At 37.2% G+C, this 17,556-nt stretch overlaps 2 protein-coding genes across 2 annotated transcripts in view; one reads left to right on the forward strand and one right to left on the reverse strand.

Annotated features, from left to right (window-relative positions):
* LOC113058586 (uncharacterized) overlaps positions 1 to 661 on the reverse strand; it is a 1,901-nt gene extending 1,240 nt beyond the window's left edge. The window contains exon 1 of the mRNA XM_026226616.1: positions 1 to 661. Within this exon, the coding sequence (XP_026082401.1) occupies positions 1 to 501 (501 nt within the window). The 5' untranslated portion in view covers positions 502 to 661.
* LOC113058587 (ras-related protein Rab-4B-like) overlaps positions 1 to 17,556 on the forward strand; it is a 23,605-nt gene extending 6,049 nt beyond the window's left edge. Inside the window, exons 2-8 of the mRNA XM_026226618.1 lie at positions 6,387 to 6,467; positions 7,932 to 8,046; positions 8,137 to 8,199; positions 10,581 to 10,735; positions 11,105 to 11,200; positions 11,709 to 11,886; positions 13,527 to 17,556. Coding sequence (XP_026082403.1) covers positions 6,387 to 6,467; positions 7,932 to 8,046; positions 8,137 to 8,199; positions 10,581 to 10,735; positions 11,105 to 11,200; positions 11,709 to 11,824 — 626 coding nt within the window. The 3' untranslated portion in view covers positions 11,825 to 11,886; positions 13,527 to 17,556. The remainder of the gene's footprint in view (positions 1 to 6,386; positions 6,468 to 7,931; positions 8,047 to 8,136; positions 8,200 to 10,580; positions 10,736 to 11,104; positions 11,201 to 11,708; positions 11,887 to 13,526) is intronic.

Consider the following 17,556-nt stretch of genomic DNA (forward strand, 5'->3'; position numbering starts at 1 on the left):
GTTGATTGGTAAGGCCCAGTCTCTACTGTAATCTTCTAATAGCGAGAGGCTTTGGTGTAGCCCCTCTTCATGAGGTGACAAGAGCAGAAGATCGTCAGCGTACAGGAGACATTTGACTTCTCTGCCCTCGAGGGTCAGACCAGGACAAGGGGACTTCTCAAGTGCTGATGCCAGTTCATTAATATAGATATTAAACAGAGTCGGGCTGAGGCTACAGCCTTGACGCACTCCTCTGTTCTGACTGAAATAATCAGTCCGTCTGTCGTTGATCTTGACACAGCATTTGTTCCCGTTGTATATGTCCTTTATGATGTCATATGTCTTTCCTCCTATTCCGCTTTGAATCAGTTTTAGAAAAAGTCCATTGTGCCATACTGAATCAAAGGCTTTTTTAAAATCAATGAAGCAGCCAAATATTTTTCCTTGTTTTGTTTGATGAACATATTTGTCTATGAGTGTGTGGAGTGTGTAAATATGATTTGAAGTTCTCTGTTTTGGCATAAATCCAATTTGACAATTGTTTAAAATCTTGTGTTCTTGGATGAACTGAATTAATCTGTCATTGATGATGGAGCAGAATAGTTTTCCGAGGTTACTGCTCACTGTGATGCCTCTATAATTATTTGGGTCATACTTCTCACCTCGTTTAAAAATTGGGGTTATCACGTTCTCTTTCCAGATCTCAGGAAAGTGTCCAGATTTTAATAAGAGATTGAATAATGTTAGGATAGCAAGTCTAAGTTTGGGGCTGCTGTGTTTCAGCATTTCATTAGAAATTCCATCTAAGCCACTTGATTTCTTATTTTTGAGGGATTTCATCTTCTCTGTCAGTTCAGGTAATTCTATGGGTTTGTCTAAATGATTGAGCTGGTCTTTTCTCGTGAATTCCAGGTTATTTAATTGGGAGGTCAGATGTTTTTGGGCGAGGGTTGGTTCGTTTAGAGAATAGAGTTTTCTGAAATGTTCAGTCCAGATCTTTGGGTCATAGATGGGAAGGTGTTTGGCCTCTTTGGATTTATCTAAATTATTCCATAAATCCCAAAAAGAATTTTGATCGATTGCTTCTTCAATTTTGTTTATTTTAATTTTGATGTGGTCAGTTTTCTTCTGTATTAATAGTGACTTGTATAGTTTAAGTGTTTCTTGATATGTGGCTCGTATTTGTTGGTTTGCAGGGTCTCTGTGCTTTTTATTTGATAATGATCTTAATTCTTTTCTTAGTTTTTGGCAATCTTTATCAAACCAAGCATCTTTAGCGGTTTCTTTTTTACATCGGTAATTCTTTCTTTTTCTGAGGGCTTTTCTGACCACTGTAGAAAAGATTTGAGTTAACTGTTTAGTTGCCGAATTGATACTTCTCTTTTCTACACTAAATGTAGTCAGGAGGAATGAGTCGATCATGTTCTCAGTGTGGGTGCAGTGGAGCGCAGCTTCATACTGGGCAGGACTGTCTTTACTCCATATAAATTTGGGGGGGAGTGGATATAATTAAACTCTCTCTCTCGCACGTCTCTCTCCCAAGCCTGTCACAGAACAGCACTTTTCTTCATCCAACCAATTACTGATGGATAAAAAAGTGCTGCCATTAATTTGTTTTCTTTAAATAGTCTCACTCACATTATACTAAAGTCAAATGGTGAAATTGTGAAAGCGGTTTGATGTTGTCTTTTCAGTGCCCTAAAGTTTGAGTTTTAAATGGCATTGATTCTGCTCTTACTATCGACCGTGTATATCATTTATTCACAATATGCAAAAGCTGGTATAAATGGAATGATACCAGATTAAAATAGTACAACAATTGCCAAAATATACAGAATAACATGGAGCATAATGCAAGGAATACTTTATTCCAGCTTGTTCCACTTGTTTTTCCATTTCTAGCATGATGTATGAATCAGAAATACTATCAACACTGACTTATAACTTCTCTTTCTCAGCATGTAAATAGCATTGCATAAAGTATACACTGTGTGCAGTATGCAATTAAAGATACACTAACATTGTGAATGTAGCCATAAAGCATGTGTGGTCCCTTTAAATCACTGGTTCACTGATTATGGACTGATGTATTTGTGCTGTTAAAATATTCATGTAGTTAATGTGGATAGTAGTTTCATGTTGCAGAACCCCCCCCCCAGCCCCTCCAACTCTCATCTCTCCTTTCTCTCCTCCAACCCCCATCAATCCCCCGTGAAACTGAGTCGGTCTCATTGCACTTGGCCAACAAATCACCTTTCCATGCCAATAGAGAAAATCGACCATCTTGCCCTGGCACTGTAATTGCTCTTTCATGGTGTATTGATATCCTAGGCCAATCTCCAGGGACTTCTTAACATGACTTCATCATAGCATTTGTCATGAGTGACGTACAGTATGATTCATCTGTCCCACTAAAGCAGATGACACTGAAATCATCTTTTATACTTCACTGAATATTGCTTTTTTTCCCTAAATAATGCATTTTTTTTTTTTTTTTTTTTTGATAGCATCTGCCTCGGTATGTGTTACACAACAATAAACATGCCAAAAAGTAGGCCTGTAAAATCGATTAATCGTTTACTAAACAAAAGCATGTTAATATGTGTGTACTGCGTATATTCATGTATAAAAACACATGCGTACATGTATAGATTTTAAATATATATGTGGTATATGCACACAAATTATATAAACACAAACTTTTGTTCCGGAAGCGATTAATCGATATTAATTTTACAGTACTACCAAAAAGTAGTATTAAACGCACTAATTTGCATGTGTAATTGTTGTTAATTACAAAGAAAAAATCTAAAATCACTAAATCAAAACAAAATACAACTAATATTATTCTAATGTATCACTGTAGAATAAAAATTTAAGTATAATAAAATATATATTATTTTTAACAGTAAAATTACAATATTAATATTGTTAGTAGTAGTATTATGCATTATTAATTTTTTTTTTGTGTTATTTAGTTTTATTACTTATTTTAATGTTTTCAATTTCAAAATAATGTTAAACAATTGAATTTGTATTCATAAAAAAAAAAAAAAAAACTACAAGTATGGGAAGCAGGTTAGCCTAATTCATTATGGTTAGCCTAATTCATATTCGATTATTCGTTATGACTAATTCATATTAAAGCAGTAGACATTGCTAACATTAATAGCACAGTGTCGTGCTTTACCCTTAAACATGCAGTGCATATGTTTATTTACATCACACCCTTTGCTTTGATAATCTCACTATAATCCCAATATCAATTCCAGTTTTATTTAGTTTTATAGATTAATTGTTGCAGTCCTATGATGGATATGATATTTCATTATTTCAACATGGACCATTATAGGAAGTGAAATTTGAATTTGCATCTGTGCATCTAAACCGGCAGTTACATGAGTAAACTTAGGCCTGAAATTCAGTCCTTTTTAATATTTTGCAACACTTTTCAACACCCTTCTACTTCCCTTTAAAGTTATCATCATTATATGGAAAAGATGCATCTTGCACATGGCATGTACAAGTAATTAAATCTGAAACAATAAATTGTGTACAAAAACTGATGTTTAAGGTGCTAGTATCTGTACAGACTGGCTGTAAACATGTAGCCACCAACTGCTTTTGCCTGAAGATGCTCGAGGTCATGTTGTCAGAGTACACACACACTCACACCAGAAATAGCACCCATTAGCTGACTGTCTGAGTCTGGACCACTTCATTTAATATGATTTATTATCCCTAAATGTCATGTTGGAGTGATTGCAGAAGTCATTTATCCATTGAAGGTCCCTACCGTTTTTACCTTTTTCCATTAAGACTGAGTATTCATAATAGATCTGTCCTAAAACCTAGTCGTCTCTAAACTAAACTTTAAACCATTTGTTTTCTCTCTCTTTGTTTTTTTTCTACCATTGCATAAATTAAATAGTAAAAGGGTGCTTTTTACTATTTTGTCTTGCTTTAAAAAAAAATTGAAAACTACAGTTTAAACATTTAACATTGAGTATCTTTTAAACAATCCACCAGCTAAAACGGCAACAAAACACAATGTAACATAAAATAATTAAATGAAAATTAGTCAAACTAAAATAGTTTTATTTGGCCATCTTTGAGGCCTCCTTTGTGAATAGCCTATATTAGGTGCCTAGCTGACTGCGGAAGAATGTAGCATACTCTGTACAACTTCTAAAAAAGGGGCATTGAAAAGAGTGCAAAAAAGCGGATGAACCCACAAAACAAGTTTCAAGGTGCTGAGGGAGTTGCAGCAGACCTTGATGACAGCTGTTGCCACATTTGTTCATTAAACTACTCTAAAGATTATTCAATTGTATTTGATGTTGAATGTGTTTTGTGACTTCTGGATCACAGATGGAGTGGGTGTGCTGGAACTGGGAGCAGGAAATCTCCCTTTCGTTCTCTCTGTGTCTTGATTAAACTTGTTGTGCTTTGCATTTTTGCAGATGAACATTTCAGCAGAACAGTGTTTGCAAACAGCCATTTTTGCATCTTTCACAGACACTTTAGAAATTTCCACACTGCAGACATCTTTTCTGCATTTAAACCCTACTTGAAACCCTCCTCTGTTCCAGCCGTTATGGCTCATTGCATGTCATACCCACACATGCAAATGTTCTTACTCTGTCCTCTTCCAACACAAAGAGCTTTTGGGATGCTCTTGTCTCTGCGTGGGTCGGGTCAAGACCCGCTCTTACCCCGCTGAACTTCTGAGCTATGACATCCTGCTATCATGTCATTGTGCCTTCAGTAAGGATGCATTTCACATGCATTTACTATTTTATTGACATGGTATTGCATTGATGAATGGCTTATAAAAGTCTATAACATAATGTTGGAAGAGATGATGAGATTAGATATAGAGCATTAGTGCCGAGGAGAAGTGGTCAACCAATAGTTTAGTTTTTTAACATACATTACCGTTTTATTACGGTTTTGACTGTGTTTTTGATCAAATAAATGCAGTCTTTTTCAGAGACTTCTGATATTCCTGCTGGATTCATCTTTGGCAGAATCAGGCCTACCACACAATAGAAAATATGAGCAATCTGCAGTTTCAATCATGCATGTTTAGTCGGTTACTTTTCTCTTCTTAGAAGAACGTTGCATTTCAGTTTTCAATTTCAGATGGGTTTAATTGTTCAAATAAAACACTCTTCAATCTAACGGTCATAAGAACGCAGATTTGTCATTGAGATGGAATTTAAAGGTCACGTTTTCATGTTTTTTTTTTTTTAAGCTTTGATTGTGTTTACAGTGTGCAATATAACATGTTCATGTTTCGCGTGTAAAGAAACACATTATTTTCACACAATTCACCTATCTGTATACCGCTGTTTTCACTGTCATAAAAACGGGCTGATGTCTTCTTTGTTCTATAAAGTCCCTCCTCCAGAAATACGTAACGGGTTCTGATTGGGCCAGCGGTTCCTGTGTTGTGATGCGACAGCAGCTTACAGCACGCTGCCCTCCTGGAAACGCGATTGGGCTAGATTTGGACTAGTTTTGTGAAGCAAGTGGGTAGGATTTGTTTTGAAAACCTGGAAATCCTGACCTGAACACATGTGTTTTTGCGCAGGCCTAACATCTAGTTAACAAAGCTAAACAGCGTTGCCCTATGTGTAGTAAGTTGCAGAAACTGTTAAACGCACCAACTTAAATAATAAAATACACTTACCGGTTGTGGTCTATAAACAACACCTTCTCCAGACTAAGAGGGAACTGCTCCATATTTCAAAAATAATCTTTTTGTGAATCCGGCATTAAACTGATTGAGATTGAGGAAGCTGTCCTCAGAAAAATGTGCTGCACATAGTTTTACATGTGTATTATAATTTTCGGGAACCGAGTTAAACATAAATTGTAAACATTAATCTCCAAGTACTGCATCCCTGGGAAGGCCAAACAAAGGTGATTGGACCCCGAGATGAAAATAACAGCGTTTCAACGACATGGCAAAAACAAACGCAGCTCTTCCTCTTCTCCGTCAGAGCGCAACAAGGCCACGCCCCCTTTTTTGTGTATTCATGTGGGCAGAGGTTAGTCAAAAAAAACGGTTTTAGTGAATCATTGATCATTCACTAGTGATCGTTACTGCAAGAACTAGAGGGATGTAGTCAACATAACATAGGCGAATTCTGTTAAATCAAATATCTCGCTTGGCATTTAACTTTGAGCTTTAGAATTTTACAGATATTATTTATACTCTTAACAACAACATTACACACTAACTAAAGTTTGAAACATGGGATCACGAAGAAGGGGACCTTTAAGTCTATATAGGTGGCCAAGTGCTCTGAGCAACAACCAAACAGCTGTTAAACATGTTCTCTGTGCAGTGCAACAGCGATATTGATTCTCTTTCTTTTTTCTCTCCCTCTTGGTTTCAGATTTCCTGTTTAAGTTCCTGGTGATTGGCAGCGCTGGGACTGGGAAATCATGCCTCCTTCATCAGTTCATAGAGAACAAGTGTAAGCCCATTTTAATGTCTCACTGCCACAAAGACTTGAATTAAAACATGACCTTTAATTCTCTGAGCGTTCAGCAGAGAGAACGAGGAGGCCTTGAATGTTAATTCTTTGTGAAGTCAGAGTAGCTGTACATGCTTTTGAAACATGAATAAAAGTATGTTAAGCAATGAATGGAAATCCCAATGTCGATCTCAATTTACAGAGGAAATGAAGGAAAGAGGCGTAATTACTAATTATGTCTATAACACTGAATGGACTTTAAATGACCCTACCTTTTAAAGTTGTTTCCAAGACAGAAATGAACTTTGAATATGTTATAATATGAGAATTGAATATGCAAGTCATCAGGGGCCATATCATAAAACAAATAAGATTTTACATGATTAAAAAAAAGGAGAGAAAAATATCTTCTCAGTCCAACTTTATATATATTATATATTTTTTTAAAGTTACAATTAAAATCTAAATATGAAAACTTTAACCGGATAACTGTCACTCACGTTTTTGAAGATAGACATGAATGTGCATGATACACACCTAAATTTTTATATTTCATGGCTGAAAACATTTTGTAACATGATTTTGATGAACCATTTACATGGTAATGCAATGTCTGATTTTAAAATGGGTTTTAAAGGATGAATTTTGAGATTTTATGTTTTCAAGTGATATATAACTTCTGATGATTTCTAAAATGTGATAGAGAAAAAGGCAACGAGGAAGTCTTTTTTTTAAACAAAGGTCAAAGCTCCTTTTGTAATGTAGATTTCTGAGGGTGCACTCTTGTCATAAATTGATCTATTACTTTTCCTACATAGTTTTTAACAAAAAATATTGGTATAATATATATTTGGGAGTCTTAGACCTTTCCAACGATATATAGTTTGTCAAGATTAGATTAAATTTGATTGTAATATAGTATAGTCAACGTAGGTGTCCCGTAAACGGGACGGGGAGACATTTAACAGGTTAATAAACTTTGTATATTTTAATATTTTTTTAAAGAATTGCATGGAAAAAAAGAGAAGAGAAAGTGAATGTTTGTCAACTACTAAAACTAATTTAATTTAAGAAGAAAAAATATATATTGTATTTAGCTTGATTTAGTGATGATAATGTTTTTTGATTTGAATATGACCGATTCAATTGAATGTTACCTTTTGTTTCAGTATAAAACTGAACTTTAACTAAAGCTGAAATACAAATACAAATAAATTAAATCAAAACAATAATCTTTAAAAGAACAAAAATGAATCAAAATTAGAAAATCACATTACAAAATGTTATAATAATTAACTAAAATTAAAATGACAACTCAAAATAGAAAACTACATTCTAATTAATAATAATAACTGTAATAGTTTAAATAATAGAAAAACAAGACATCTGGCATCAAACTTGAATGAAATGGCCTCTTCTAACAGTTTGTCAGCTCTGCTTCTAACCAGCCATTGTGTGTCACAGTCAAACAGGACTCCAACCACACCATCGGCGTTGAGTTTGGCTCCAGGGTTGTCAATGTTGCCGGCAAAACGGTCAAACTGCAGATCTGGGACACAGCTGGGCAGGAGCGCTTTAGGTACCTCCCTGTGATTGGCTCGTCAGGACATCCTCGCTGTTCTGTGCTGACTCTGATTGGTTGAGGTCATTCTCCGCTTGTGTCTTACAGGTCGGTGACCCGCAGTTACTATCGTGGAGCAGCAGGGGCGCTTCTCGTGTATGACATCACAAGGTAAGGCCACAGTTAAAAGATAAAGTTTGAAGTGGAATGAAATGGAGATAGAGAGAATGAGTGTGGCGTTGAATTGAATGAGCTGCAGGTTGGCATGCAGCTGTCTTGGTAATAGAGACAAAGACACTGGATTAATAAAGTCTGACAGCGCTGTAATAAAATGTCATCATCTGGCGAGCGGCAGCCCTCGGTCCATTAGACGGGGTGTGAGACAGTGAGAGAGAAACCTGAACAGAGTGATGGATCGTGTGTGTTCGATGAGGATCGTCCTTCAGCACTGAACTGCTGCAGACCGTTTTCACTGCTTTACACTGAAACACATTTCCCACGCTCCTTTTCATCTGTTGCTGTGGCCACAGGCTGATGTTAACTCTGGAGACCAGTGACTCAGACAAAACCAGATTCCCTGAAAACGTGATGAGCGCACAGACAGTAAGGAAACGCGAAGGAAGGCATCATGAGTCATGTATTGTAGCACTCGGAGGTCGTCACAGACATTGGCTTCTGAGAAGCAGTATTAACAGTGACGTATGTTAAGTGTTCGCTGTTATTCGCTCACAAAGGCAGTTTCTCTGGGACTGATAATAAATGGTGGAAATCAGGTTAAATACATTGACTCAGAAAATTACACTTGGCCGTTCTCATAAAGTCAAGATATAACATAAAAAAAAAGTAAACTTTACTGGTATCACTCTGTACAGTTTATCTGTGTAGGGCAACCCTCTACATTGCGAGTAAATCACTTGCATATGCGACTGAATCTTTACTCTGGGCGACTAAATGATCACTAATATTAGCCAATGGGTTATAAATTCCAAGATTTTACTTGCCAGTGTGTGAGTTGGAGGCTAATATAAGTTTAGCTCAGAAATATGTTCACTCACCGAACTCTTACTGAGTGCTTCAGAGTTTCACGCTCCATCAAGAGATATGTGCTTTTTTTTGCTTTTTTATTTCTCTCAATTATTGTTCACAAATCTGTCTAAATCTGTGTACGTGAGCACTTCTCCTTTGCTGAGATAATCCATCCACCTCACAGGTGGGGCATATCAAGATGCTGATTAGACAGCATGATTATTGCACAGGTGTGCCTCAGGCTAGCCACAATAAAAACCACTTTAAAATGTGCAGTTTTATCACACAGCACAATGCCACAGATGTCCCAAGTTTTGAGGGAGCATGCAGTTGACGTGCTAACCCCAGGAATGTCCACCAGAGCTGTTACCCGTGAATTGAATATTCATTTCTCTACCATAAACCATCTCCAAAGGTGTTTCAGAGAATTTGGCAGTACATCAAACCTGCCTCACAAACACAGACCATGTGTAACCACACCAGCCCAGGACCTCCACGTCCAGAATTTCTGCACAAACTGTCAGAAACCATCTCAGGGAGCTCATCTGCATGCTCATCGTGGTCTCGAACTGACTGCAGTTCATTGTAGCCAGCCTAAGGCACACCTGTGAGGTGGATGAATTATCTCTGGCAAAGTCAATTATACAACTACTAAAAGCATATTTTAATCTTACCAGATACACATAATACACTTAATACAGTTAACAGTACATATTATATATCAAATCTCAACTGATTGATTTGTTAGTGCCAAAAATGTGACCTAATGTGATCGCAGAGCGATTATATTAAAAGTTGGATACATTTGTCCAACTTTATTCATAATACAGTCACGTAATATGATATACAAAAGCAAATATCAGCTGCTTGATTGTTTAAATCAGTGGTCTCAAACTCAATTCCTGGAGGGCCACAGCTCTGCAGAGTTTAGCTCCAACCAGCTCCAAATCACACCTGCTTGGAAGTTTCTAGTAATCCTGAAGACCTTGATTAGCTGGATCAGGTGTGTTTGATTAGGGTTGGAGCAAAACTGTGCAGAGCTGTGGCCCTCCAGGATTTGAGTTTGAGACCAATGGTTTAAATGAAAACTGCATTATTGCACAGCTTGATGATATTTATATATACAACTTTAACAGTACACACAGATTATACTCTCATACACCATTATTGTTACTTTATTTTACCGTAAAATATATTATTGCAAAGCTGTTTATATAAAGTTGTATTATGTTTCTGCATACATGCATTATAATTGCACAGGATAATATATACTGTGTAGCAAACCTCAGCTGCTTGATTGTATTTTTTTTTTTTTTTTTTTGCAAAATGTGAACTATATTATTGCATGGCTCTTGTCTGCTAAATGTAACTATAAGGCATGAAGATATGAAGATTGTTTTTAGCATTAACATCATGATTTTCCATAAAGCTGCTTTAAAACTGTATTGTAAGAAGAAAAAAAACACAACAACAAAAAAACACATTATCCAAATGAATTTGACTTTGGCTTTATCTCTGTCCTCTAGTCGGGAGACCTACAATACTCTGACTAACTGGCTGACAGATGCACGGACACTGGCCAGCCCCAACATCGCCATCATCCTGTGCGGGAATAAAAGGGATCTGGATGCGGACCGTGAGGTCACCTTCCTAGAGGCGTCTCGCTTTGCCCAGGAGAACGGTTAGAGCTGCTCTTTAGGCATAACACATTTGTAGCTTTCGTCTTTTTTTTTTCTTTGCCCGTTTCTACACAGTGTGACACAACATCAATTTTCTCTTGCTTCTGGCACCTGTTTGTCATATGTCTAGCGATATCTTTGTTGTATTCATAAATCACAAGTGTCCAAACAGCAGAGAACGCGCTTCTCTTCCTCGCTGTTGTTAGACCTGCAGGATTTTTTTATCAGCAGCTCATTTACGAGCTCTTCTGTGCTGTAGACATGGCTAAAGACCATAAGTTGGTTCCTGCTACTGATGCTGACACTTAGCGTTTGCAGCATCATCAGATGACTGATTTTGATGTGTAAGCCTGACTCTGTCCTCCTCTCAGAGCTGATGTTTCTGGAGACGAGTGCTTTAACCGGGGAGAACGTAGAGGAAGCCTTTCTCAAATGTGCTCGTACCATCCTCAATAAGATTGAGTCGGGTAAGTGAAAACTGCACTGCCAAGACATTGCGGTCTAAATGTAGCCGAAATGCTTTTGTAAAGCTTCACCCCAGCCATCATAGTGAAGCAGATAAAGTTTAACACTGTAAAGTTTGAGTAATAGTTATAGTTTATTGATCCTTGAAAACAAAAATGCTTGCTTGCTTGAGTATCATATTTGATACATTTGGTTTTTATGGCTCATATAGAAGAATATATGGCCAAAATCAATAAAGACTATATAAATAAAATGCATATTAATATCAATTGTCACTCTTCATCTCGTCTTAGTGAGATGATGTTTAAATGCTTAGTTTTATGATCCAATTTAGTTTTTATTAGGGGGGGCAATGCAATACAATGATGATTGAGAGATTAAGGAAATGTTCCTCAATGTATTGTATCGTATTTGATATTCACGGTCTAAAAACCTTAGAAATGTGTTTATTGAGTATGATACAGTAGGCTTTAGAGAGTTGAGCTGTGTGTTCTCTGTGTGCTCCTGCAGGTGAGTTGGATCCGGAGCGGATGGGTTCTGGGATCCAGTACGGCGACGCGTCCCTGCGGCAGCTCAGACAGCCCCGGGGCTCTGCTGCACAGGTCAAGCAGCAGTGTAACTGTTAGGGGCCCGGACACCCTGACCGCTGCCTGACATCAGACCAGACACACACAACCTCCCCCCTCGGGTCAGTTCAACACTTTCATATGACTGGGTTATACCAGGGTTACTTTCTATCAGTGAGTAAAAGGAACGTTCTGGGATTACTGCAGAGAACAACTAACATTCTCATAAAAGACATAAAAATAAACAAAACCGTTACAGTATGTTCAATAAATAGTGCACTTTATTCTGATGTTTGACCAAGGGTGCCCAAACTTGGATCTAAACTCTGCAGGACACCAGCCCTCCAGGACTGAGTTTGGTCACCCCTGCATTAGACGTTCTGCTGATTCTACAAAACTTATTCGGCTAACTCTAATTAGGGTAGACTGTTAGGATAGAGCTAGAGTTAGTTGCATTACTTAAGCCCCTTTCACACTGCCATTCCGGCAAATACACAGGTAAAGTGTTCCTGCAATTGTTCCCTGGTCGCTAGATTTTGAACTTTCACACTGCCAGTGATGACCCGGGATATGTGCGTGCTTTCACACACAACCCGTAAAGATCCCGTAACGACATGTGACATCAGCGCATGACGTGTAATGTACGAGTCAAAAACGCTAGGCACCTTATACTTTCACTAAAGCAAGCAAACGATCTCTGCGTCAGCGCGGAAAGTGAGGAACTAACTGATCTCTGCTTCATTACAGTTTGCACATATGTTTTCGTCGCGAACGTTGATCTTCCTTCAAAACAGCCGGTAAAAGAGTCGTGCGATAACGCGCATCATCACTTCGACATGGCATTGGATCTGGCTCTTGTTCACACAGCGCTCGTCCCGGGTCGAACTCCGCAATGTTACTAGGTCCCCGAAGAGGGTTCAATACGGTAATCAATCCCGGGACGTGGTTGCTTTCACACAGAAGGTGACCCGGCAATGTTCCGGAAATATTGCGGGTCTGACATGCAGTGTAAAAGGGGCTTTATAGTCAACATGATTTCTAAAGGGGACAATCAAAATCAAGTGTAACTTGAAAGTCTATGGCTCAATACATTACACCAGGATAAGTCTGAAAATACATACCGTTATCAAAGTACCGTATTTTCCGGACTATAAGTCACACTTTTTTTAATAGTTTGGCTGGTCTTGCGACTTATAGTCCGGTGCGACTTATTTATCAAAATTAATTTGACATGTACCGAGAGAAATGAACCAAGAGAAAACATTACCGTCTACAGCCACGAGAGGGCGCTCTATGTTGCTCAGTGCTCCTTTAGTCTACACTGAAGATATAGAGCGCCCTCTCGTGGCTGTAGACGGTAATGTTTCTCTTGGTTCTTGGGTCTAAATAAATGCGACTTATAGTCCAGTGCGACTTATATATGTTTTTTTCCTCATCATGACGTATTTTTGGACTGATGCGACTTATACTTAGGTGTGACTTATAGTCCGAAAAATACGGTATAATTACAAGATTTAAGCATTATGTGTTCAAGTTCATTCACTTTACAGTTAAAAGGATTATTATATTATAAATTATTATATTATGCTCACCAAGGCTATATTTATTTGATCACAAATATAGTCAAAACAGGAATATTGTGAAAAATGTTATGATTTAAAATACGTGTTTACTAGTAATTGTCTGTTCCTCACAGATGGAGATTAAGATTAAGTTGGAATGAATAATACCGTTTTTAAATGTTCCTTTTTTTTTCTTTCAGCTCCGAGTGTCTGTGGTTCTCTGCCGAAGAGGCACGGGCAGTAGAGGTGAATCACGTCCCGACTGAGAGACTGTGCGTGTTTTTAACTTCTCCTGTGATTCTTACACACAGTTCCTTCTTTTAAAGTAAATCGAGACTTACTAGACTGGGATAAAACCATTCAGCCAATTAGCTCTTAAACTAAATCATTTTATACATTGTGACATATCATAACTTTGTTGGTATTAAACTGAATTCCCCTTGATTTTGTTTTGACAAAATATGACCAGACAGCCAAATAAGAGCTATCAAAACCCCTTATACACTCAGAGATTTACCTTGTTGCATTGGTCATGCATTTAAAGAGCTTCTGAAAGCACAAAGGAGGTGAAGGGGAGAAAGACACATCCATTCAGATCTTGTCATTCGGTCGGCGCTATCTGCTGCATATCAGATGTTTACCGCCATCTCAGTCTGGCTTGGGTTAGAGGTTATCGTCTAACTTAACCTCACCCGTCTTTCTGCACAGACCTCCAACCGTCCTATTGAAATTAAGGACAACTAATCTTGTCAATTTTGTTATTATTTACATTGTGCGTTTGTTTGGCAGACACATCTAGAAATATAAAATAACACATTTGTTTAGAGATTGGTGGTTTCAAAATGTATTTCACGAAATGCCCCAAAAATGTATCGTATGTATAAAGAATAATAGATTCAGTTGAAACTTTGAATCTGAATGGGTGAATCTCCCAAAAACTTATGTTAAAGTCATATTTCAGCCTGAATTGAAAATAATTATAATTAACATGTTTCCAAAAGAAAATAAAGGTTACTTTAGGGCAATTAAGATTTAGGAAATTTTGACTTTGACAGTTAAGCACATTTCCTCCCAAATCTTTATTTACTATAATGTCAAAAAATATATATATATATTAAAAAATATTTTATTATTGGATTATAGAAATGCAAATGGGATTTTAAATGCATTATTTTTAGATTTAAAAAAAAAATGTCACAATGCATAAAATCAATTTATGATAGCAAAATGTCATGATTTTGGGGGTGAAACTACAACAATACATTTCTTTTTCTTTCTTTTTTCGAGATTCAGCCTTGATTTTATTGTTGAAGTCACATAAAAAGTGTACACCACAGGTTATATTGTATATTGAGGAATATTTCCGTGCAGCAACCACCTCAGACCCATCATACTGCAACACGATTCATGGTACACTGTAGCTGTGGTGTTTTGGCGTACATACTGTGGGTTGATTTGTTCATTGTTTGCTCTGGTTACCCATGAAAGGGAGATCTAGAGGTGATGAGTGGCACAGTGCCCCCTTCCCTCAGTGACATTATCATTATGCACCACAGACCTGTTTTGATCTGTGTTTTAAATACTGTCTATGTGATGTGTTGGTTTTTCCCTCTGCAAGTGCACTTTTTTTGACTGTTTATATACTTGTACCTATAGAATTGTAAAATGTATAATAATTTAACTATATTAAATGAGAGTATATAGTTTGAGGAGTGCTCATTCCTTACTAAAGAACAACTGAGACTACATCACCACATCTCTTCTAGTTCAAGCACAGCCTTAACTGACTAACCATGATTGATCTGCATCATTCAAGAGGCTGCCTCATGCTCTCATAATCCTCTGAGCTCTTAAAATGCACTTATACTGTCACATTTCCTTTTTTGCTCTACTGTGATCACTTTTACCAAATTTTGTATCTAACTTATTTAAAGTGCCCTTATTATGGGTTATGAAAGGTTCATATTTTGGTTTTGGGAGTCCCCAACAACAGGTTTAGATGCTTGTAAGGTCAAAAAACACTTTCATTGTCTTATAATATGCATTTGTTTTTACCTTATTTGGTCAACGACTCCCAAACGATTCACTCATTGATTAATTTTTCCAAAATCATCCTTTGTGTGACGCTAATCTGCAGTGATTGGTCCGCATCATGCCTGATAAAGCAGTGTTTGTGAGCGCAGTGCTGCTTTGTGTAAAGCATTATCACTATTTTTACCGCTCAAATAGAAGCATCACCTAGTGGCAAAGAATGGATGTTTTCCCAAGTCTGCGTGCGCAACAATGGGGTGGGAAATATGCTAATGTTTCTTGTTGACGTCAACATTAAACTGCTTGGGATTCGTTTTAAAACGACTCTTTTTCAGTGATTCAGAGTCGACTCTTTCTTTTGAGAGAAAATAACTTTCTACACGGTGCACTTTCAGATTTGTAACTTTGTATGATGTTTTCATTCGCTGCACGAAAGGTCATTTTCAAAAATCAATAATGGGGGCACTTTAAACTATTTTTATCCAACAAAATTTTAACTCAAAGGAATATTCCAGGGTAAGTAGATGTTGCAATATAAGATGTGGCCACTAAACTTGGAGCCAGCTAAATTTCTACGGATATTGTATCATTCGTAATATATCACACTGTGCACAATCTCCAAAAACGTAATTCAAAATATACAAAGAATCTATTCCATTTTGCTCCAATGTAGATTTAAAGTAGTTGGTTCTTTTAATTCAGCTAAGAGGTCACAATCAAACTTGAATTCTGAATGCCGTGAAAATGCACGTTGTTTAATAGTTTAAAAGTAAAGTTACTCCAGATTTCTCCTGGCAGATTTCGCAACTGGTTCCAGTTTATGTGGATTTGTCACATTGACAAGCCGAAAGCTTCTTGGTTAAAAAGTGTTTTCTTTATGAGCTGTGCTTTCTACTTGCTAATGTGACCACATCTTCAATAACGGAACTCAATGGAATGAGAAGTGTAGTCTGACCAATAACCTTAATAAATGACCTTTATTTCAATAGTAATTTGTGCAATTGAGTTTTTCGCAAAGGCGAAAAGTTTCCCCAAGCACATTTTGCTCATGTTCAAATTAGTCCCATGAAATTTGACGTTATGACCAACAGAGGGCAGCTTGTTTTTAATGTGACTTTTGTGTGAGCAGCTCTGCTACTTTTTACGACGAAAAATGTGCATTTGTTTGCGCACAAAATTTTGAAAGGCAAAAATCAGCCCATTTTCGACTTCCTGAATGTGACCGCACCTTTACAGTGTAACTCTGTGGGCCAAGTGTTGTTGTTTTTTTCTACATAATTTTTTTTATGATTAACAACAGCATGTCACAGATGTTGCCCATTGAGCTTAACATCTTTGACCTGGAATATTCCTTATCGTACCGATATTGAGTTTGATGCTTTGCTTTGTATGGTCCCATTAAAAAATGGTACATGGTGTTAAGAAGGGCGATCACAAGTATCATTTCTTGGCAAAGTTTTATTGAGCGAAATCCAGTTTCAATAGAAATCTGTGTGATATGGAGTTTTGTGTAAGGGCACAAAAAGTCCCCTCACAGATTTTGTGGTAACGCTTTGCAATAAGATTATGTTTGTACTCATGTAATTATGTTTGACCAAACTTGAAGAGCAAAATCTGCTTTTGTGACTTTGTCTTCATGCTCAAGGTCTATTGCACAGATTCCTTTTTAAATGACTGGATTGTAACAATTTTGCCAGATGAAATTTCCAGAATTTTTTTTCACATCCAGTCATTTCAATTGGATTCCACTTGATCAGTGATTTTTGCACGATGCTGATATTTCCCCTCGCAGATTTCGCACCTGTTTCAAGTGGGTCTCACAGTTTTCTGATGTGAGCTGTGCGACACCATTGACATCCAACAGTGTTTATTTTTTGCCCACAAAATTTGGCTAATGTGACGTGCCTTTAGAGCAGCTCCACTTCCTGAGCCAGATGAAATTCAGTGGCTGTTGTAGTTGAGTTTGGTAGCAGTTCATTACCAAATATCAATATGGAGTGTGTTTGAAGAGTATTTCAAAAGTACTGCATAAAACCAGTTGTTGCTTAGTAAGCAGTGTGATTGGTTCATTCATAAATACTGTATATCTGAATCATCTATGCTGTAAATAAGATTTAATATGTTTATCGGAGTGTCTGGGGGAGGGGTGCTTGTTAATTTTAAAGATTAAGGTTATAATTAAAGTTTGCTTGTTTTTTA

Source organism: Carassius auratus, chromosome 40 (assembly GCF_003368295.1).
Source record: "Carassius auratus strain Wakin chromosome 40, ASM336829v1, whole genome shotgun sequence".
Lineage (NCBI taxonomy): Eukaryota > Metazoa > Chordata > Actinopteri > Cypriniformes > Cyprinidae > Carassius > Carassius auratus.